The sequence below is a fragment of the Ciona robusta genome, chromosome 3 (assembly GCF_009617815.1).
Source record: "Ciona robusta chromosome 3, ASM961781v2".
NCBI lineage: Eukaryota > Metazoa > Chordata > Ascidiacea > Phlebobranchia > Cionidae > Ciona > Ciona robusta.
The window spans coordinates 770,513-792,686 of NC_143237.1; the positions used below are offsets into that span (position 1 = coordinate 770,513).

General features: G+C 36.6%; 4 protein-coding genes across 4 annotated transcripts; 1 reads left to right on the forward strand and 3 right to left on the reverse strand.

The window, feature by feature from the left end:
• Positions 1-877: 877 nt before the first annotated feature.
• On the reverse strand, positions 878-6,973 carry LOC149737427 (serine hydrolase-like protein). Its single transcript, XM_089874858.1, has 12 exons — positions 6,732-6,973; positions 6,468-6,529; positions 5,181-5,330; positions 4,410-4,523; positions 3,912-3,953; positions 3,834-3,853; positions 3,522-3,596; positions 2,901-3,007; positions 2,528-2,607; positions 2,148-2,262; positions 1,337-1,421; positions 878-1,119 (listed from the first exon to the last, which is right to left on the reverse strand). The coding sequence occupies exons 1-12, from the start codon at positions 6,851-6,853 to the stop codon at positions 985-987; spliced, it is 1,107 nt and encodes a 368-aa protein (XP_089730984.1). The 5' UTR covers positions 6,854-6,973; the 3' UTR covers positions 878-984.
• Positions 6,974-7,068: 95 nt separating this feature from the next.
• On the reverse strand, positions 7,069-11,526 carry LOC149737428 (cytochrome P450 2C13, male-specific-like). Its single transcript, XM_089874855.1, has 7 exons — positions 11,232-11,526; positions 10,747-10,922; positions 10,344-10,465; positions 9,299-9,438; positions 8,739-8,857; positions 8,264-8,437; positions 7,069-7,970 (listed from the first exon to the last, which is right to left on the reverse strand). Exons 1-7 carry the CDS (start codon positions 11,408-11,410, stop codon positions 7,483-7,485), a joined length of 1,398 nt encoding a protein of 465 aa, XP_089730981.1. The 5' UTR covers positions 11,411-11,526; the 3' UTR covers positions 7,069-7,482.
• A 1,807-nt stretch (positions 11,527-13,333) lies between these two features.
• LOC149737429 (dual specificity protein phosphatase 22-like) lies at positions 13,334-17,715 on the reverse strand. Its single transcript, XM_089874867.1, has 8 exons — positions 17,559-17,715; positions 17,303-17,336; positions 17,114-17,196; positions 16,602-16,651; positions 16,206-16,250; positions 15,321-15,350; positions 14,375-14,546; positions 13,334-14,138 (listed from the first exon to the last, which is right to left on the reverse strand). The coding sequence occupies exons 1-8, from the start codon at positions 17,613-17,615 to the stop codon at positions 13,893-13,895; spliced, it is 717 nt and encodes a 238-aa protein (XP_089730993.1). The 5' UTR covers positions 17,616-17,715; the 3' UTR covers positions 13,334-13,892.
• Positions 17,716-18,123: 408 nt separating this feature from the next.
• On the forward strand, positions 18,124-21,676 carry LOC149737430 (asparagine synthetase domain-containing protein 1-like). Its single transcript, XM_089874854.1, has 5 exons — positions 18,124-18,284; positions 18,799-19,020; positions 19,273-20,279; positions 20,768-20,935; positions 21,209-21,676. The coding sequence occupies exons 1-5, from the start codon at positions 18,240-18,242 to the stop codon at positions 21,504-21,506; spliced, it is 1,740 nt and encodes a 579-aa protein (XP_089730980.1). The 5' UTR covers positions 18,124-18,239; the 3' UTR covers positions 21,507-21,676.
• The last annotated feature ends 498 nt before the right edge of the window (positions 21,677-22,174 follow it).

Below are 22,174 nucleotides of genomic sequence, written 5' to 3' on the forward strand. Positions count from 1 at the left end.
ACAAAAATAAATATTACCGTGGGACAACTTAATATATTAGGGTGGGGGAAGATGGGATACCGCTAGCACATAATATCCCATATTTCCTAATCGTGTTTTTACAATTAACAACGATCTTATAGAGTCAGGAGGACACGGTTTTATAATTCTGTAAATATTCTTTGTTTTCTACCAAATGGGGTGATAAAAGTGAATGAAAAAAGGACCATCTTACCCCAACCTAACATAACGAAGTAGCTTTGACAAATTGGTTTACATGAATTACAATACAGTAACAAAAAATAAATTAAAAGAATGTAAATTAAAACATGAAAGTATTTTAATAATTATACAGTAAATTGCATAGACATCTATTTGCAACAATTAATTTGGGAGATAATAGGGTTTTAGGAATACCAGTATATTGTACATTTGATTTAACCCATGCCTAAGTTAATTAAGATATAACATAGGGAAAACTAAGATGAACTTATTTAAATTTACTAATTTTAAACAACACAAAATCCGCCTAACAACAGGATTGCTTAGGGTTAGGCAAATCGACACTGTTTGGCAAAAAAAAAACCTAAATATTAGGGTTGCCTGGGGTGACATGTCGGCCTAACTTTTAAAACAGAGGTCAACATATGTTATAGCATACCAGTATTGGGCCTAACACAGCTTTTCCCCTGCTGTTAGGTGTCTATACAAACAAGCAGAGCCAAATTATATTGCATTCACCACATTAATCAATGATGTTCCCTATGTTTGAAAACTATGAGTGTAACTGTATTTTAACAATGTCACCCCAGATTTTACCCTGCTGTTAGGTGTCTATACAAACAAGCAGAGCCAAAGTATATTGCATTCACCACATTAATTAATGAGGTTCCCTATGTTTGACAACTATGAGTGTAACTGTATTTTAACAATGTCACCCCAGATTTTGCTAAAAATTCAAAAACGCCGTCTTAATATTCTTCCACTCAAGTTGTAGTGAAGTTATCACTTTGAAGTTTCAACACTTGTTGTTAATATTGGAATATCTTCGTTAAGAAAGGGAGATATTTGTTTTGCTACTTCTTTAGCATTCACCATATGCAGGTGATGGTCGCCTTCAACCACCACGTATTCACGCTTCTGTTGATCATAAAACACATATGAATAACCTGTTTCTTCTGCTACCAGGCATAATGTAAACAATCTTTAGAAGCTCATCTGGTATAAAAATGTAGTGTTTTTCTGACATTTCCGTGATAAAGTCTATCCAAATGGCGGACGATACATTAGAAATAGACGTTTTTATACCAGAAGAGATCATGTATTAATTAATCCATTTACCAAACAATTTGTCTACCTTTACTGAAGTAAAACAATCAAACAGCCGAGAGACATTTTCACTCCGAGCTGCTACACTTGTTTGTGTCCTTCCTTTGCTTGCCCTGGAAGAATTTCAAACTTAATGTTTTCAATAAGAATATATGTAACTTAGTTATCCTCCCATGCATGGCAGGCAACAACAGTTGTTATAACACAGGTGTTCTGTTTCATACACCTGGCGCCCACTTACGAGTTAAAAAGTATGCAACTTATTTATCTTCCCATGACCGGGCAACATCAGTTGTTATAACCTATAACACAGGTGTTTCACACAACTCATGCCCCCTTACAAGTTACCACATATGTAACTTTGTAAGTGTTTACTCTTGAATTCCACACAAAGGTCTAGAGTGTTAAATGTTTGTAACTATTGGATATAATATGGAAAACATTAGTGACCACTGGGTAGGAGTCCCTGTTGGTTTATTCTTGCCCGAGAACATATACACCAACAGTGGTAGCATTGAGTCTTGAACCTTTACTTGATACCTCTGTTTAAGAGGGAAATACTTTATGTAAGACTTATTCTACAACGGGGTCTGAGTTGTAGAGTAAATCAAACATTGTACATAAGCGATAAGTGACATGGGTGTTGGGGTAATGGGCCAGATCTGACCTAAATCCCTGGGTGTTGGGGTAACGAACAAAATAATCTGGGTGTTTGGGTAAATAACAAAATCTGGGTGTTTGGGTAAATAACAAAATCTGATTGTTAAATGAACCCAGTTAGGAAACCAATACTTTAATTGGTGTCAACGAATACTAGAAACTTAGACCAAGGAATTTACATTATATGTTGCGTAGAAGCCGTGATATTCCTTAATAAGTGCATGGCTACTTCAGGTGTTGCAAATACTGGGTTGCGATAATTGTGTCGAAGGTCTCTTCTGTACGTGTACAAGCCTGTGGAATAATAAATATACGCTGTTTCCTTTGAATAAAGAGGCAAAAATAAACTACAATATTTACACCACTTTTGAGTTAAATACATGTTAATGAATGAAACTTATTCACCCTCTCGTTACAGGGCAACGAAAGCAAATAAAACACGGGTGTTCTGTTTCATACACCTCGTGCCCTCTTACCAGATATGCAACTTTGTTGGTGGATAGTTGTTCACTTTTTGAGTTTTTTTGTAATGTAAAAACTAAACTGTTAAAACAATTACCATCCTCATGTCTTGTTGTTCCTCGTTCCAATAAAATGTCGGCTGAATGACTGTCCAATGACTTATTTGCAACCAATAATCTGAAATTAGTTCATATAATATTTATTTATTGAATGCAAGAAAAATCGACATTGACATTGATCTATGGATGCATGAATGAAAACTACTAGGATTGGGATTTAATTCACAAACTGGAAACTGTATTTTTTTTCTGTGAACTTATATATTTTTTCTTCTTTTCAGTTATAGTAACGAAGGACAGAATTATATACAAATACGAAAAGACGGGATGATGTAAAAACGACTGTTGTTAAAACAAGCTTATGGTTAAAAACGATATGAACATATTCGATTAAAGGAATGACTTCGTTACCTTTCTTTAGCCTTTTCATAAGTATACCTCGGAGCTGCACTACTCAGTTTATCTTCATATTTTAAATATGACTCGATACTAGATCGAAGATTCTCAACAGCAAGTTTCTATGTCAAAATAAATATTTGTTTTTTAAATCTTCAATAACAATTTTACTTATTATACCTATTTATAACAACATGTACTTGAAGACGTATTTCTTTGGTGTAACAATAATATAATTCACAAAACATAGTAACTTGTAATATATTCTGTGAATCTAACCCTGATCTGGTGCTCATATAGTTGGACGATTCTTGTGTAAAGAATCGGTCAGGTTTAGTGTTATAAAATACATATCGGACAAATTTCAAGCCCAGCAAATTGTATAATTAGAGATATGTAATTCTTCTAAATGACATCATCAGTCTCTTATTCCAACAGAGGCACAAAACATTCTATTCTTTATAATACAATTGGCTGGACCTGATTTTTGTCTGTTAGAGACTGTTACGTATTCGTTGCACCAGATCCTTACTGTATTTCTTTACACAAGAATCGTTCAACTCTATGAGTACCAGATCGGGGATAAAGGATTTAGTAAATTTGGCAAAACATAGTTTATAATATAAAGTGGTTTACCCCATCCAAAGGGAAGACTCCAATCACATCTATAATGATAAGTTTGTCAACTTTATCAGGATAAGTTCCACTGTACTGTAACGGAAAGTTGCAAACATTATTCCAAATTTCCAAAAGTGAATAAATGTAACTTATTTATCTTTGCGTGGCAACAACAGTCATTATAACACGGGTGTTCTATTGCATACAACTTGTGCCCGCTTACAAGTTACCATGTATAGGCCTATAACTTTATATTGGATTTTTTTTAAACCCACAATTTAGAGTCCAAAATTTTCGAAATTTTACGCAACCCATAATATATTAACTCACCATTCCAGAGATATTTGCTCCTGTAAAATACAACAACTTAACTAAAATGAACAAAGCATTCAGTTATAATTGTCTTACCCAAACTATGGCTGAGAAAAGAAAATTTCTTCCATTTAAAATCTGAAAAAAATATGATAAATTACAAACGCTGCATAAATAGTTATTACTCTGTATATAATTATTGAAACAGAGCACAACATAAATAAGTTTCATTTATTCATTCAAGTTGTTTCATATGTTATAACTTCACTTGTAACCTGCACAAGGTGTATGAAACAGAACACCTGTGTTATAACGACTGCCGTTGCCACGCCATGCAAGCATAAATAAGTTACATAAGTGGTAACTCGTAAGCGAGCACGGGGTGTATAAAACAGGTAACTCATTTTATAACGACTGTCGCTGCCCTGCTAAGCAAGCATACACAGGTTGCATTCATTCAAGTTCTAAAACACCAGGGTTAATCTGTGACTGACTAATTGTTTCCATAAAACATATGTTGTTGTTCATAATATAAAACATATATTATATATATATATATATATGTAATTGTCCATTACAAAACACACAACTTACGATTCACTATCCTTTCCACAGTAGCAACATAGAAGAACAAAGTATAAAACATTCCAAGTGAAATATGGGACGACAAGCCATGGCCAGGTAAATCAATACAAACATAAAACTTATCTGGAACATCATAACAGTTTTGTTAACATGGGGGTGTTATGGTTGCAAATAGTGATATTTACACTACAAATGGTCTACATCAATGGTATGATTATCTATTAGTGTTTATGTTAGATAATTAGCTCAATTGATTGTCTATGGTTGCAAATGTAAGTGATAATACCCTACAATGGCCTTTATTAGTATGAATATTTAGTGCAGTAGGTTATGTTAGCTTATACATTGTCTGATGCTATAGTTTAGTGGTTGGCATTGTAACTCAAGAATACAGAGTTTGATGCTTAAAACTGATAGTGATACTAATTGGTGTATTTGTCCTAGGGCAAGACACTTAGCAGACATTGCTCTAACCCAGTGGTCACTAATGGGTTGTAGCACCCTGGGTAATGGAGCGTTGGTGCATTTTATTTAGACACATTTAAGTTTAACAGCTTTAGGTTAACTGTTAACTTTGTATATATTATGTGCTGCTGAAGAATCTTAACCGCTACAGTATTGCATAAACTGCCACAGACTCTTAAGCACAAGTGTAGGCTGACATTACAGAATAGGCTGATGGAAAGTGTTAGAGGTTGGTAGTTAGGGGTTATATAGGTTAGGGGTTAGCACATAAGGTAGGGGAAGGATTCTTCACTAGAAATATTATTAATAACATACCTTTTGGTAGCAGTGGTATCAACTTATCGAAACTATTACAGTTATCAAGCCAGCCATGCAAACACAGAACTGCTGGCTTGGTCGAATCACCAAAAGTTTTCCCTGCAAGAATTCCCCATGGAACCGGAATCGCAATTTCTTTGCTCAGACCTATAATATAATTATTATACACATAAAATAAGGTATACAGTGAATTTCATTTTTTATTTAGAACATTTTAACAAAATCTGAGGTGACATTGTTAAAATACAGTTACACTCATAGTTGTCAAACATAGGGAACTTCACTGAATAATGTGGTGAATGCAATGTACTTTGGCTCTGCTTGTTTGTATAGACACCTAACAACAAGGTAAAATCTGGGGTGACATTGTTAAAATACAGTTACACTCATAGTTGTCAAACATAGGGAACTTCACTGATTAATGTGGTGAATGCAATATACTTTGGCTCTGTTTGTTTGTATAGACAGTAGACACCTAACAGTAGGGTAAAATCTGGGGTGAAATTGTTAAAATACAGTTACACTCATAGTTGTCAAACATAGGGAACTTCACTGAATAATGTGGTGAATGCAATGTACTTTGGCTCTGCTTGTTTGTATAGACACCTAACAACAAGGTAAAATCTGGGGTGACATTGTTAAAATACAGTTACACTCATAGTTGTCAAACATAGGGAACTTCACTGATTAATGTGGTGAATGCAATATACTTTGGCTCTGTTTGTTTGTATACACACCTAACAGCAGGGTAAAATCTGGGGTGAAATTGTTAAAATACAGTTACACTCATAGTTGTCAAACATAGGGAACTTCACTGAATAATGTGGTGAATGCAATGTACTTTGGCTCTGCTTGTTTGTATACACACCTAACAGCAGGGTAAAATCTGGGGTGACATTGTTAAAATACAGTTACCCTCATAGTTGTCAAATATAGGGAACCTCGTTGATTAATGTGGTGAATGCAATATACTTTGGCCCTGCTTGTTTGTATAGACACCTAACAGCAAGGTAAAATTTGGGGTGACATTGTTAAAATACAGTTACACTCATAGTTGTCAAACATAGGGAACCTCATTAATTAATGTGGTGAATACAATATACTTTGCCTCTGCTTGTTTGTATAGACACTCAATTCTAGTTACTTTATGCTTAAAATTGGTCTGCTAAAACAGGTTTTCACCTGTTTTAAAAGTTAGGGTAAATGTCAGCCCGAAGCTACACCTATGCATCCATGTATTAATGTAATAGCATTTAGAAACAGTCCACCTGTCAATCAAATTACCTCTTTCGCTTGTTCCTATATACGGAGACTTGCTTTCCATCTTAGCAGTTGTTGCAAAAGACCTGCAAATTTAGGTTTAAATAATTGCTTTATATTTCCCTCTGCAAACTATATGCTTAAAAATATATATATCATATGTGTTTAATTAAAATACGACTGTCGTTTTGCTGTTGAGTGCGTTTTCTTCGTTGTTTTTTTTTATTTAATCTGACCTTCGTTACCGTTTTCAAAGATATATAAAAACAAAATAGTATAAGTACATACCTTATGCGAGCGATTCCTTGGAACAGAAGTGGTGAATTGGTAATACGTGATGTTTTTACGTAAATCCGCTTCGTAAGCACGTTTAATAACGTATGTGAACACCTTCTAGCTAACGTAGACATCGAAAACACTGCATACTATTAAGCGTATTACTGCCGCATCATGTTATATACGCCAGGAACTTTCTCAAATCCGAAGTGACACAGCGTATTTCAGAAAGTGTATGCATTGTCGTGTAATGGTCAAAGTCCAAGTCCTAACTCATTTCATGATTTTTATTATTCCTGCTTGAAATGTTGCCTAATCACGATTAAAACATGTAAACCAAGTTACGAGGTTTTAGTTTTATCTGTGTAAACTTTATTCCGATTATTGCAATGTTAAAACGTGATTAGATCTCAATTAATTTTGATACTATTACAATCACTGTAGTACAAAATACTATTATAGCATGTTTAAAACATAAAAACACAGGAAACAACAACTTAGACTAATTTATGTTTATAAAAACGAAACAGCACAAATATATACTAAACTAATTCACTCATTTGTGGCGTTATAAATTGTAGGTTGGGGTAAGATGGTCCATGTTTACATTCTTCCCATTTAGTAGTAAACAAAGAATATTTACAGAATTATAGAACCGTGTTCTTACAACCATACAATAGTGTTTTAGGTTTAAAACACGGTTTTAGGAAATATGGAGTGATATGCTCGACGATGTACCCATCTTACCCCACAGTACTTTTTATCAACGGCTCGTAAACTGTGTACGGTAGGAGACTGGCCTCAATATTGGGCCAGGGACCCCTTCCATATCGACCCCTACGTCATCAGGGTGAAGGGCGACCTCGAAATGCTTGAAAATGGTCACGAGGTGTGCGAATATTTCAGTGCGAGCGATTTTCTCCCCAACGCACCGTCTCCACCCAACCGAGAAGGGAATCACGTGATCAGAATTGACGAACGAGCCATCAGAATCTAAGTGACGTTCGGGGCGAAAGGATTCGGGGTCAGGAGCCCAGGTAATCGGGTCATGATGTACACTGTAAAGGTTGGGCATGATGACCGTATCTTTGGCGACGAAGTAGCCTGCAATCGTGGTGTCTTCTGTAGCTTTGTGGAACATACTTGTAGGCGCAATACATCGAAGTCGCATCGCTTCTTGTACAACGGCTCTTGTGTAATTGAGTTCGTCGTATTTATCACTGATCGCACTTTTTGTTGGGTTCTCGCAATCTGTATGAGTGAATGAACGTGTTTATCCTTAGCAACAACAGCGGTTATAACACGGGTGTTCTGTTTTGTACACCTTATGTCCGCTTCCAAGTTACCACGTATGTAACTTATTTATTCTCGCGTGGATGTGCAACGACAGTCGTTATAACACGGATGTTTTGTTTCTCACGCTCTAAGTCCACTTACAAGTTATCACATATGTAACTATGATGATTAATTGTTATATTTAAAATGTTTAACTTTTTATTGCTTTGCTGGCTGGCAATTTAGAAAACACACAAGCCGGTCCTCACCCCCGAGCACTGCGTCCAACTCATTCTGCATCTTGTGCATGCAAGCTGGGTTCTTCAGGACAAACAGAATCACCCACAGTAGTTGAGACGACGTGGTGATGGACCCAGCAAACAACATGTCTTGTATCAAACCAGCAACTAAGGTCTTGTTCTCCAAGCTCGGAGTTGGTCCAGCTAAAATATAATTATAAACTTTACACGCGTAAAATGAGTGGATTACCACATATGTAACTTGTTTATCCTCACATAGTGGGGTAACGACAGTGGTTATAACATGGGTGTTCTGTTTCATACACCTCGTACCCGCTTACGAGTTACTAAGCGGTAGTTGGGGTTGCAGTAGTAACTCCCAAAGTGTGATTAAGTTAAATTTATTCCTTAATTCAATTACATTAACGAGTTACTATAAGCTAGAAGTTGGAGTTACAGTAACTCATAGGTGGACACAGATTGTAAAAAAACATTCATGTTTTACCTTTGAAGAAAAGCGAAACCAGGTCACGAGATTGGTCGTCATCCTCAAGTCTTTCCTCAATAAATCCTCGCAAAACTTTACGAACTTTCTTCCGCCTGGTGTCGCCCTCGATCAAGTAGCTGTTGTGTAGATTGTGGTGTAAACAGTTTGGGCAACTTTTAACAGCTATGTAGTCATCTTTTTTCATAATTGTTGTTGTGTTGTTTTTATGGGCAACTGTCTTTGTTGTGCTTTTTCATAAAAAAGCGATATAGCTAGGCTACTTACGTTATAACACTGGTGCTCGGTTTAATGCCTCTTGTATAGTAGGGTGGGTAAGATGGACACCTTTTTATTCTGTTTCCACAACACATTTAGCAGTAAATCAAGAACATTCGAAGAATTATAAAACCTGACGACTCCCATAGACCATTGTTAATTGTTTAAAACACGATCCGGATATTTGGATACTATGTGCTAAAGGTGTCCCATCTTCCTCACCCTACTATATATTTGGATACTATGTGCTAAGTCCCATCTTCCTCACCCTACTATATATACCAAAGAATTGTTCACTTTACCTTTTATACGAAGGAAGGAATCGAAGGAAAGTTAGGAAAAGAATCTTCCCGAACTTAGGGTCACGATTAGTAGCGTAGAGGTCAACCAGAAAGTTGGCCGCTTCGGTGTCATCGAGGTCGAAACGACGTGAAAGGCAAGTCTGGGTGGGTGAATGGGATTAATAATTAAGTCTAAGGCACAGTTGTAAACGCCCATGCATCTAGCCCAGAGAACACGGGTTCAAGGCTCGACGCTGCTACCACTGTGGGCGCATGTGTCTTTAGCAAAAAAAATAATGACAATTGCTTAAACCTAGTGGTCACTAATGGGTTATCAGCCATACAGAAAATAATTACCCACAAAGTTACATACATGGTAACTCGTAACCGAGCACAAAAGGTGTATGAATCAGAACACCTGTGTTATAACGATTGTCGTTGCCCCGTTATGTGGGGATAAATAAGCTACATTCATTTAACTCGGAAAACGCCGGGTTGTTACCGAGTATTCTTACATACACAGTATGAGTCAACTGCACGAAACAGTATCTTGAAAATTTTAATGCACGCATAAAGATACACACCCTAATATTATAATGCATTGTTGTGTTGTGAGTATGACGGCTATTTATGTTTATTAAAACTACGTGGATTACGCATCTCATGCTTTTGTGCGGTATGTGTACTCATAAATCGAGTTATATATATGCTTATATATTGTAAATGGCGGTGACGTATATTACGCTTTTTCGTACCGGAAGTACGCTAAGCGCTCTCGTCTCAAGACTGTAGTGTTGTTTTATTCTGCATATTACTATTATAGTGTTAACGAAGGTATGTATGTAATTTGATTAACCTTGCATGGCGTGGAAACGACAGCCGATTTTATATGGATGTTCCGTTTCATACACATCGTGCTTGCTTACGAGTTACCATTTATGTAACTTATTTATCCTCGCATGGCAGGTCAATGGCAATCGTTATAACACAGGTGTTTTGTTCCATACACTTTGTGCCCGCTTACAAGTTACCACTCATGTAACTTTGTGTGCAATTACACTGATACCTGAAACACAGCGTTCGCCATCGTTATTTGAAGAGTTTCTTCAATATTAATCGGTTTTCCGTCGGCTTCGGATAAATAGTTCTTCAAACGTTCGCTCTCAGTTAATAACCCAGACTGAGTTGCTGAAACAAAATAAAAAAAACTGTAAACATATTTACCCACAAAGTTACATACGTGGTAAGTCGTAAGCAGGCACGAGGTGTATGAAACAGAACACCCGTGTTATAACGACTGTCGTTGCTCAGCAGCCACGCGATGATTGATACTTTATTCACAAATCTATATACAGGGATTCTGGTTTTGGGGAAATAATGGGCAACTCTGGCTAAAAATGGACCTTTGGACCTCACCAATACAAAACAAATTGAGTTACATTCATATTATGTTAATTAAATGTTCTTACTCTTCCACGAGTTAGACAACCCGCTGTGAGCAATTTCTCTCCATTTCTTCCAATGTTCATCGTGGTCGACGAAGAAAAGTCCCTGCTGGTTCACCATCGCGTCGATGATAGGAGCGCATATTCGGCCCGAGCATGAGGACGCTTTATCAACCAGAGCCTCGTGTATCGCACTGTATCTGGATGAGATGAAACAAAGTATTAAAGTAATGTACATATGGTATTGTAAAACACGTATCTTCACGACAATGTACATACAGTTCTGTGGGGTAAGACGGGATACCGTTAGCACCTAAATCTCATATTTCCTGATCGTGTTTTAAACAGTTAACAAATAACAACGCTGTTTTAGAGTCGTGAGAATACGGGTTTTCCATTCGTCATAACACGGGTGTTCTCTTTCAGACATCCCGCTGATGCTCCAATGAGTTACCACGTATGTAGCCTTATAACGCGACACTTCGTTTTTAAGACAAGTTTTAACTTACCCGTGCAATGCAACTGCTGGCCTTGTCCCAAGGTTCAGCGCATACACCGGTCCATATAGTTCCGTCCACTCATACAGCGTCTTATCCTTATGCAGGCCAAGATGGAACGCGGATCCAACAAATGGGAAACCCCAAGGTCCTGGCAAAGACTTGGGCGGTACGTCTTCTTTGCTGCTCATTATTTATATACGACTGCAATAAACAACCTATAGCACTGTTATTAGAATAAAGTAGAGTGGGGGAAAATGGGACACCTTTTCATTCTATTTTCTTGGCACATTTGGTAGTAAAGCAAATTTTTTTAAAGAATTATAAAACCGCATCATCGCCACTTCAATGGACCGTTGTTAATTGTTTAAACACGATCAGGATGTTTGGATATTGTGTGCTAAAGGTGTCCCATATATTATCTTCTATACTTTCGTTACACTGGTATTAGATTTATACTTTTGTTATACTTTCATTCAAGCAGTTTTATTCTCCCATGGTTGGGGCCAACGGCATTCGTTATAACATGGGTGTTTTCATACACATCGTGCCTTACTGGTATACACTTTGAGTAATATACCACCATGCTTTTCAACTAACACTCTCCCATACCCTTCTCCTCTAGCGCGTTTTAACGACTGCAGTTTTGCTGCTCATTCCTTCCTCTTTGCTGTTTTAATTACTTTGGCTTTCGCTACCATATTGGATGAGATAAACAAAAATATTATGCAACCTATATACGTTGTTTATAGATTATCTATGCCATGCAATGACTAACAACACAGTATTTAACGCGCGTATTACACCGCACTGTTTAACTATTGATACCCCGGATACCAGGATACATTAAATATAAGTGACTAATAATATAGCGCTGCCCGCCTGACTCAACCTGGCAAAAATATTTGTGACAGAATAATATATCACTTGTTTGTGTGGATTCGGTCCCGGAAACTCGTCAGCTGGCAGTTGAACGTCGCAGAGCTGCTGCAGGAGCAATAGTAGGCTATATGTGTTTATACGCAACATTATATAAACTTCAAATATCTCCCCAAATACGCGAATAAAGAATTAATCTAAACAACGAAGAAAGGGAACTTAGCAATAAAACAACAGTTGTTAAAAAGATATTTAAAAGTAAAATCTACTTGGGTAAAAGTGTCACATAAAAACGTGGCTGCTAAACTTATGACCGCTATTGTTTACACTACACCAAGCTATACTACACAGCTTGATGGGCCAATATATATACAACAGACAACTGTCTACAGATCTATATGAACGACGTATAAGCGGTCTATAGGCGTTGATGTAATGTACCAACTCTGGCTTAAATCTTTGGTCCTCGACAAGGAACTACACGATATAGAATAGGTCTACACTCCATTGTCTTTGTAATGTCTTAACACTGATAAACGTATGTTTTGCTGTTTTCGTGGCATGTTTATATGACGCGTTCTACGTAACAGAGATCATTGTAGTATACAACAGATTTGTGGTTCAGATTCCTAGCACTTAAACAACAATACACATGTATATGGATCGGGCATGTAATGCATATGTACCATTGGTTGAATCCACAATGTTGGTTGGGTGCATCTATTTTGATTAAAGCGGAGTTTTAATTTAAGCTTAAAGTATATTAGGTTGGGGTAAAATGGGACACTTTTTATTACCTTCTATCGTCCCATTTGGTGGTAAATAAAATACATTCACAGAATTATAAAACAGTAAAACCACTGCATTGGAATTGCTATTTATATTATGATTGTTTTCGCATGGCTGGCTAGAGGTGGCTGTACACGGTATCCGGCATGCGAATTCGCTTGCGAAGTTGTATGCAAACTCGTGTCCAATTCCGCATGCGGCAGCAAAAATCCGGACAAATTCGGATACTGTGTATACAGCCACCTTTGCGAGTTACAATGTATGTAACTTATTTATCCTCGCACGACGAGGCAATGATAGTCGTTATAACACGGGTGTTCTGTTCCATACACCTCGTGCCCGCTTTGTTACTTTGTGGGTGATTAATTTCTGTATGGCCGACACTTTAGATAACCCATAAGATACGACTGGATTGAATCAATCTAATTGTAAACGCAGTTTGGTACAAACACATGGTAGAAATGTACTTTACTGAACGAGATTCATTGCATATGCTTTACCAATGCTATATAAATATATATGGTCATGTGCTTATACAGATGGTGTTGAAAGAATAAATATCTTCACGTAATAATACTATGGGACATTGTATTAAGTATGGGTGGGGAAGATGGGACACCTTTTCATTCTATTTTCTCGTCCTAATTGGTGGTAAACAAACAAAATTCAAATAATTATTAATTTAAATCTTCACGACTCCATAGACCGTTGTTAGTTGATTAAAACATAATCAGGAGGTTTGGTTATCCTGTGCAAAAGGTGTCCCGTCTCCCCCCCAGCCTACTACATGGCAATTCATGTGCTTGTACGAAACAATTTAACGACGCCAATAACATCACCTAGTCAGCTACTGAAATAATAGCGAAAAATAATATCTGAAGTACTTTGAATGTTCTTTAAATATATGTTAATTTATGCACGCAAACAAAAACAATTCAATAACAAGCAAACTAGTATTGAAATATGAATGAAAATAACATTGGATTTAAACTAAGGTAAGATATTTTACTCTGTGTCTAGATCTACTATCATTCCCCCTCGTTTTTTACTTTTATAATCATAAGAAAGGACGTCATCGGGTTTATTGAGAGGAAAGGAGGAATTAGTGCTCCCACTCCCTTGCTCTTTGGGAGGAGAGGAGTTCTTTCTCTCCTCCTCTTTCCTATTATGATCATCTACTAACTTCTGGATGGCTGATTGGTCTTTTGCTTTGTTTACGTCACCGAATGATGACGTCATTCGCTGTCGTTCCTGTAAGAGTGACAGAAAAGTTTATAGAAGATCAAGTTAAAGAAATAACGAAGTGAAAGGCCACAAAGTATATGAAAAAGAACACTCGTGTCATAATGATTGCCGTTGGCCCGCCTTGCAAGAATAAATACGTTCAAACATGGCAACTTGTATGTGGGCACGAAGTGTATGAAACAGAACACCCGTGTTATAACGATATGCGACAATCCAGCAATCTATCTAAGCAGATATTAAACCTGAACAACTTTGTTATTCTCAAACGCTTGTAGTTGGCGTTGAAAACCAAAGTTCGGGCTCGCCACGCTCCTTGATTGACGTACGGCGTTAAGTGTGTCACGCCATGAGTGGTCGGTCACTGACATGATGTAAGCCACGCTCACAGTTACGCTGCGTGAAACACCTGCAAGGCTGTAACGGGTATGGGTCAGATTGGCAATTATATAGTGGGGGGCAGTGTATATGAATGTGAACATAAAATACTTCACTCTTGTGTTTACTGCTAATTAATATATAATATATATATATATATACTAATTAATGTAATTTCACACTGATGAAGACGATCTGAATAGGACGTTAAACGTCAGTTAATATAAATACTTTTAAATACAATATACATGATTACATGATCATGCAAATAATCTCACCTAATTATTCTATAAACTGTTTCTGCCAGGCATATAACACTTGGTTTTTAAACAGCTTCTGGCATTTATTTCGGAACCAAAATTCTAAACAGGGCTTTATTTTATAAAACAAGTGTTCATTATTAAGCTTATTGAAACATATATAAGCGCCGTAGCATAGTTGTTAGCGCGCCTGCCTGTAACCCAGAGGTGGGTTCAAGGCTCGTCGCTGCTACCATTGTGGGCGTATGTGTCCTTGGGCAAGACACTGAACGACAATTGCTCCAACCCAGTGGTCACTAACGGGTTGTCCGAATTATCAGCCATACATAAAAAAAACAAAAAAATCCAATAAAAATAATCACCCACAAAGTAACATACATGGTAACTCGTAAGCTGGCACGAGGTGTTAAACCCGTGTGATAACGATTGTCGTTTTCCGGCCACGCGAGGATAAAGTAAGTTTCATTCATTCATTCATTCACATTCACATTCAACAAAATGGTAGAATGAATGTTTAAATAAGTTTAATGTTTGTAATGTTGGATTCACTCACCAGTGAACAAGTACGGTAGCTCCTTTTAATCTGGAATAATAAAAAAAAAATGAAATATAATTATTTAAAGTATATTCCTATATATATATAGTAGGGGGTGGGGGAAGATGGGACACCTTTTCCAACCATTTTCTCGTCCCATTAGATACTAAACAACATTTAAAGAATTATAAAACCGTATCCTCACAACTCCCATAGACTGTTGTTAATTGTTTAAAACATGATCAGAATATTCAGATATTATGCGCTAAAGGTGTCCTGTTTTATTCTACAGGGTACAGTACTATATATAATAATCCTTAAAAAATGCCTAAAAAATCTTGGTTTAATCCTAAACTACCAAGTGGGCTACATAGTTCAACATTGTGGACCATCTGGTATCTAAACCCACAATTCACTTGAGTAATCAAACACCACTTAGAAGTTACCGCAGGTCTAATGTTTGAATGACAACTGGTAGAGATTATAATGAAGTCGAAGACGTAATATTTCAATTATATGCACGCGCTGATGGAGCTAGCGTAGTAGCGAATATTGAAAAAGTTATTGGAAATCATTGTGTTTAAAATAACTTTTCATGAGTATTGAATATAAATTAATTATCCTCGCATGGCGGGGCAATGACAGTCGTTATAACACAGGAGTTTTGTTTCATACACCTCGTGCCGTATACAAGTTACCACATATTATGTAACTTTACAGGTGATAACTTTTTAGGGACATTTTTTCATTTTGTTTTAAACTTTTCTTATATTGTTGCCATGCTTAGATAACTATTAGTGCTTAAAACATCGATTTTGAAAGATCATTATTGATTTGTTAAGACTAATGGACTAAAATCAATAGGAAAAGAATCAGGTTTGTATAAGAAGATTATCCACTAACCTTGCATTGTGTATGAAATCAGAACACTCTTGAAAGAAGGGGGATCTATAAATAAAACATTGGTGATATAGAACTATGTTGGATATAAACATTATAACTGATATTTTTTACATAATATACTTATATCATATATATGGGAATTGTATTAAGAATTGTTTAATTCTAGCCGTTGCAGTGGTTAACGTACATGCATATGTATACACACTATAACCAAGAGATTACGAGTTCAAGGCTTGACGCTGTTATCATTGTGGGCGCATGTCTCCCTAGGCAAGACACTTAACAGCAATTGCTTCAACCCAGCGGTCACTTATGGGTTGATTGACCAGGGACAAATAAGTGTCATATATCCATTTCTTCTACTACTGTTTAATGGGATTATTAATTTCAACTTACAAGTCTTGTTCTGGAGTGTCTGAAGCCCGTATGCACAAATATACTTTGTCCTGCGAAGAACAAATACCATCATGGAAAACTACTACTACATTACTAGCTGTGCTAATACAGGGAACTTATGAAATGATGTAATCACGCAATAAATAGTAGATACACTTAGACAGCTGAACCCCAAAATAGTTGATTGCTTAATATGTTAGCATTGTGGGCTGAGCTACATATAGCCTTACTTACCCTTGTTTTAACATTGAAATGACAGATCTATTCAGCCCTACTTAGTCAAATTGAAATTATTATATTTCTAATAAAGTAAATGTGAATGACTGAGAGTTCATGTTGATAAACAGTTTTGGGTAAAATAATTTGGAAAATTGATTTTAGAAGAATTGTGGGTTCTTCGGAAAAGTAATATTAATTTATCAGGAACATACAAAAACAAATATTAAAATATATATATATATATTTTTTTAGGAAAGCCGGAGAAAAGAGAGTATATATAGACCAAAATTAACCTGTAAAATTGGTTTTGCATTGTCATAAATTGCCAAGATATGTGTAATATTGTTCTTTTCCAGTTGCTCTTTATTCTGAGCATCTGTAATGAAATTAATGTGATAAATAAGGACCCGAGCTCATGTTAAAATGTTAACGTTATGCTCTCTCGTATTTTGGAATAATTTTTAAATCAATGAGAAACTCACCTCTAAAGTTTCCAATGTATAACCCTGGTATTATCTGCAGAAAAAAGGGTATTTTAGATATATATTTTAATTATATTTGCTATTAAAGTCTCTTTATGGATTTAGCATAATGCCATTAATGTTGGTTAATAATGATAACCCTATTTATGAAAAGTAAAGCTTTAAGTATAACGTTATGAACTTTCATACCAAATATAAAGTAAAAAACAACAGTTATTATATACAATATAAAATATAGATTAAACACCAAAACTACCTTGTTCATTCCATTTCCCATGTTACGGTTTATAATTTTTACTTTATATCTAATCATTAAGTCAACCTGAATAAATCTACTGTAAGAATAAAGCAATACGCTCAATGTCGTGTAGTCAAATCGTTTACGAAACTGAAACTCAGTTCGTAACTTCTTTGGTTAAATGAGTAAACGGTTTTCCCCCCGGGACGCGTAACCTTTCTCTCTCGTACGCACAAGAAGAAACGGACCCGAAAGGAAATTGTTTTCAATTTTTAGGAGATTTTCAGATTTGCAATACCATTCGCCGTATACTACCTACGGCCTCTCTATTATTTGAAATCGAAGGTATTGCTACAACTGTGGGCGTATGTGTCTTTGGGCAAGACACTTAACGACAATTGCTCCAATCCAATTTTGACTAACAAACTGTCGGCCAAAGATTACAAAAATATGCCAAAAATCAAAAACGGCAAACCCCTCACAAAGTTACATACATGGCAACTCGTAAGCGGGTACGAGGTGTATGAAACATAACACCCGTGTTATAACGACTATCGTTGCCCCGGTATGCGAGGATAAACAAGTTACATTTATATTACGCCTGATAAAACACAACTACTACAGTGCGGGTTTCGGGGAAACACCGGTGGCGCAACAGACCGCTTCGCGGTGGTATTGTGACGTCACAGATACACAACAATGTGTGGAATATTCTTCTCTATTTGTAATCGGAATGACCAACCGGTAAGTTGTTGCAAGATACATTTTAAATACGTTAAACTGTTCCGTATAGTACAGTATAAGTCTTATTAATAAACTGCCAATAGTCTGTCGTTTTTAGGTATAAGGCCCCGTAACCCCCGCGTACACTTTAGCCGGGTGCAACTCATTAGGTGCAAGATGTCTGTTTGGAAGATAAAATACAATGAAAACAATTAACTACTCGATCCAGCTTGGATAAATGCCACATTACGGTTGGTTATATGCGGTACCATGGCATAGTAGTTAGCACAGCTGCCGCTGGCTCTACCAAGGAGGATACTGGTTCGAGGCTCGTTGCTGCCACACCATTGTCGCTAACAGGCTGTCTTAATTATCAGACATACATAAAAATCTAAATATAAGTTTACCCACGAAGTTACATTGGTAGTAACTTATAACCGGGCAGGAGGTATTTGAAACAAAACACACTTCTTATAAAAACTGTCGTTGCCTAGCTACAAAAGAATAAATAAGTTACATTTATTCATATCTTTAGTCAAGTTGCCGTAGAAATGAAATCTACCAAGACATCTCGGAAAGTCTTGCTCGAAGAGGTCCAGATGATCATCAAGTGATTGAAACTGAATGTGGGAACGTTGGTCTCTACTTTGCTGGGTGGGTGTTGCACATGCAAGGTCAACAGATATGCTCACAACCTGCACAAAGCAAGAAAGGGAATATTTTGCTGTGGAATGGAGAGATTTTCGATGGTTTGAAGGTAAGTTGGACAAATAAAACATTGTATATTCGAATAATTATATAATATATACATAACATATTTATATGTATGGGCCAAACTTGGAGTGGCAGATTTTCTGCATTAATCAGCAAACATTTGAACCAAAAAGTTAGATTTATTTCACAGGAATGCATGTGATGTCCAACTATTTCTGCCTCCTCTGTGTTTTATAAAGTTTATCATTATCTTCTAGCTTTGCTCTCTTGTATTAAACCTTGTGTTGTTTTCAAGGTATCCCCTGGTCAAAGTGACACAACAGCACTTCTATCTTCATTAGACAAATGTAATGATGAAGAAATTCTTCAACTGCTTTCTTGCATTGAAGGTCCTTGGTCTTTTGTGTATTATCACCTCGCTAACTCTAAAGTTTATTTTGGACGAGATTATTTTGGTCGACGTAGTCTGGTTTGGAATTGGGACGAAAACACTTTGACCTTGGCGTCAGTATGTTCACGCAATGCTAGCTGGGAGGAAGTTGCCGGATGTGGAATATTCTGCGTAAATATAAAGGATGGTCAGTCTGGGTTTAAAAAGTCCATCGTTCTTCATCCATGGAAGTGTATTACAAATCCTAGGCCAAAGGTTTGTGAAGATTTTCAAACTGGAAGGATCCTTAACACTGCAATGCACACTAAGTATAAATATAAATTGGATAATTATCCATTGGTTGACTTGCCACACATATCCTCACATGTAGAACCTTTGACAATTCTGGCAAAATCATGCAGTGATAAAAATTTATGGCCGGTGTGTCGAGAGTTTATTGCCAAACTCAAGCGTTCCGTTATGAAGAGAACATCAGCTCATACAAGCACTGGTGAAAATTGCAACATAGGAGTTCTGTTTTCTGGTGGCGTTGACTGTTCTGTGCTTGCTTTGTTAGCTGATATATACATACCAAAGAATGAAGCAATTGATTTGTTGAATGTTGCGTTTGAACAGCGGCGAAAATTATCGAAAACAAAGCAGAGTAATGCTTTGGTAAAGGATAATATATATGAGGTCCCAGATAGAATAACAGGAAGATCTTCTTACCAAGAACTGAAAGACCTCTGCCCGAAACGAAAGTGGAATTTTGTGGAGATTAACGTTACGTTGGAAGAGTTAGGGGAAAAACGTGTTGAAAGAATTTCGATGCTGTCATGCCCCAAGTCAACGGTGTTGGATGACAGCATTGCTTGCGCTATCTGGTTTGCGAGCAGGGGAGAAGGTTTATTAAATGGGGAGCAAAAGTACAGGTTGTTATAAGCTGCTATTTTTTTTTATTTATAGTTTAAAGTCTGAATGAATGTAACTTGCTTTATCCATTGTCGCGGGCTAACAACAGTTAATTTGACAATGGTGTTCTGTTTCAAACACATCATGCCGGTTGCAGGTGCAAGTTACATGGCCACATGGGTGATTGTTTTAATGTATGGATGACAATATAGTCAACCCATTAGTGACCACTGGGTTGGAGCAATTGCCGCTAAGGCACACATACGCCCACCATGGCAGCAGAAACAGATTTTCCCACAATATTTCGTTTGTAGTCCTTGTAAGATAACCAATAAAATTGCCGCTACTATTATTTTTCTTTAATGATTTTTAACAAATTTTTCAGTGTCATTTGTGTTACCAAGTCCAATGTGCATACTTTGTGGTATAATATTGCTTCATAAAAACGGTCATTCGCCAAAAATGCTGCAAAGGTGAATTTTATGCAGTGTTGCATTTGTGTAACCAGGTCTAATGCTCGTGTTCTGTTGTGTGGGATGGGTGCAGATGAACAACTGGCTGGTTACTCCAGACATAGAGGTATATACGATCGCAACAATGATTGGGGAGCAGTTGGTGATGAGATCAACATGGAAGTTGAAAGAATATCAGCAAGAAACTTGGGACGCGATGATAGGTAAATAGTAAATACAGATGTTTGTATGTTAGATGGAATAACATTGTTTTGGTAATTTTTAACGCTCTAAGTGCGTTGTAATAACATCTGGCATGAGGTGTATGGAACAGAACACCCATGTTATAACGACTGTCTTTGCCGCCATGTGAGAATAAATAAGTTACATATGTGGTAACTTGTGAGCAAGTACTAGGTGTATAAGTATAACACACATGTTATCATGACTGTGGTTGCTACACAAGGATAAATAAGTTACATTCATCCCATATATAGGATTATTTCAGACCATGGGAAGGAAGCAAGGTTCCCTTATTTTGATGAAGAAGTTGTTCAGTTTCTTTGTAGTTTACCGGTTCACGTTAAAGCTGATTTACGATTGGAAAGAGGAATTGGGGAGAAAATCCTACTTAGGGGGGCTGCATATGATCTAGGTCTACATGGGGCAGCTGTGGCTCCGAAACGAGCAATACAGTTTGGCTCAAGAATTGCTAAAGCAGAAAACAGGAAAGAAAAAGGAGGCGACTCGTGTGAAAGACTGAAAAATAATTTTGCATCTCAAATGTCATTATGATGATTGAACACAGAACTACTATATGTTATTCTGTGTGGTGAGATCCTGGTCAAGAACCTGGCATTTAGGTTAGACTTATCACCCCAACACCCAGACTATGTTCACATGTAAATGTAACATGCTCCACATGTGTGCCTGGACTTTGGGTAATACAAATACAATGTTATGTATATGTATTTATTCTTTATAGGTAAGGTCCTCAGTTATGACCTGGGATTTAGCCGAAAGTTGTCCATTACCTCATTTGTTTTACCTCACAAAGGTGGTTTTGTATTACCCTAAAAACTACTACTTGCTAGTGGTCAAATAAGAGTTAAAACACCAGCAGCATGTTTCATTCTTGCTATTGGTTTAGTTCCTTGCCTAAAAATGTATTTTAAGAACCCATTTTTACCTGACAGTTTAACACAGAAATTCCATGGATAGTTTTTTTTAACCATATCTTCAAAAATGCAAAATTAACTTCATTCGTTCATTCAAAATCTAGCGGTCAAATTAGAAGTTATGTTACTAGCAGTATTCTTTATTCTTGCTATTAACTTTCTGCCTATATATTAATATAAATGTGGTGTCTATCTTTTATGACTAAAGATTAAAAGATTATTCCAAGAACTATTTTTCAGAGTTTATCATTGGTTATTTCAACATATAATGAACCGAATACAAAC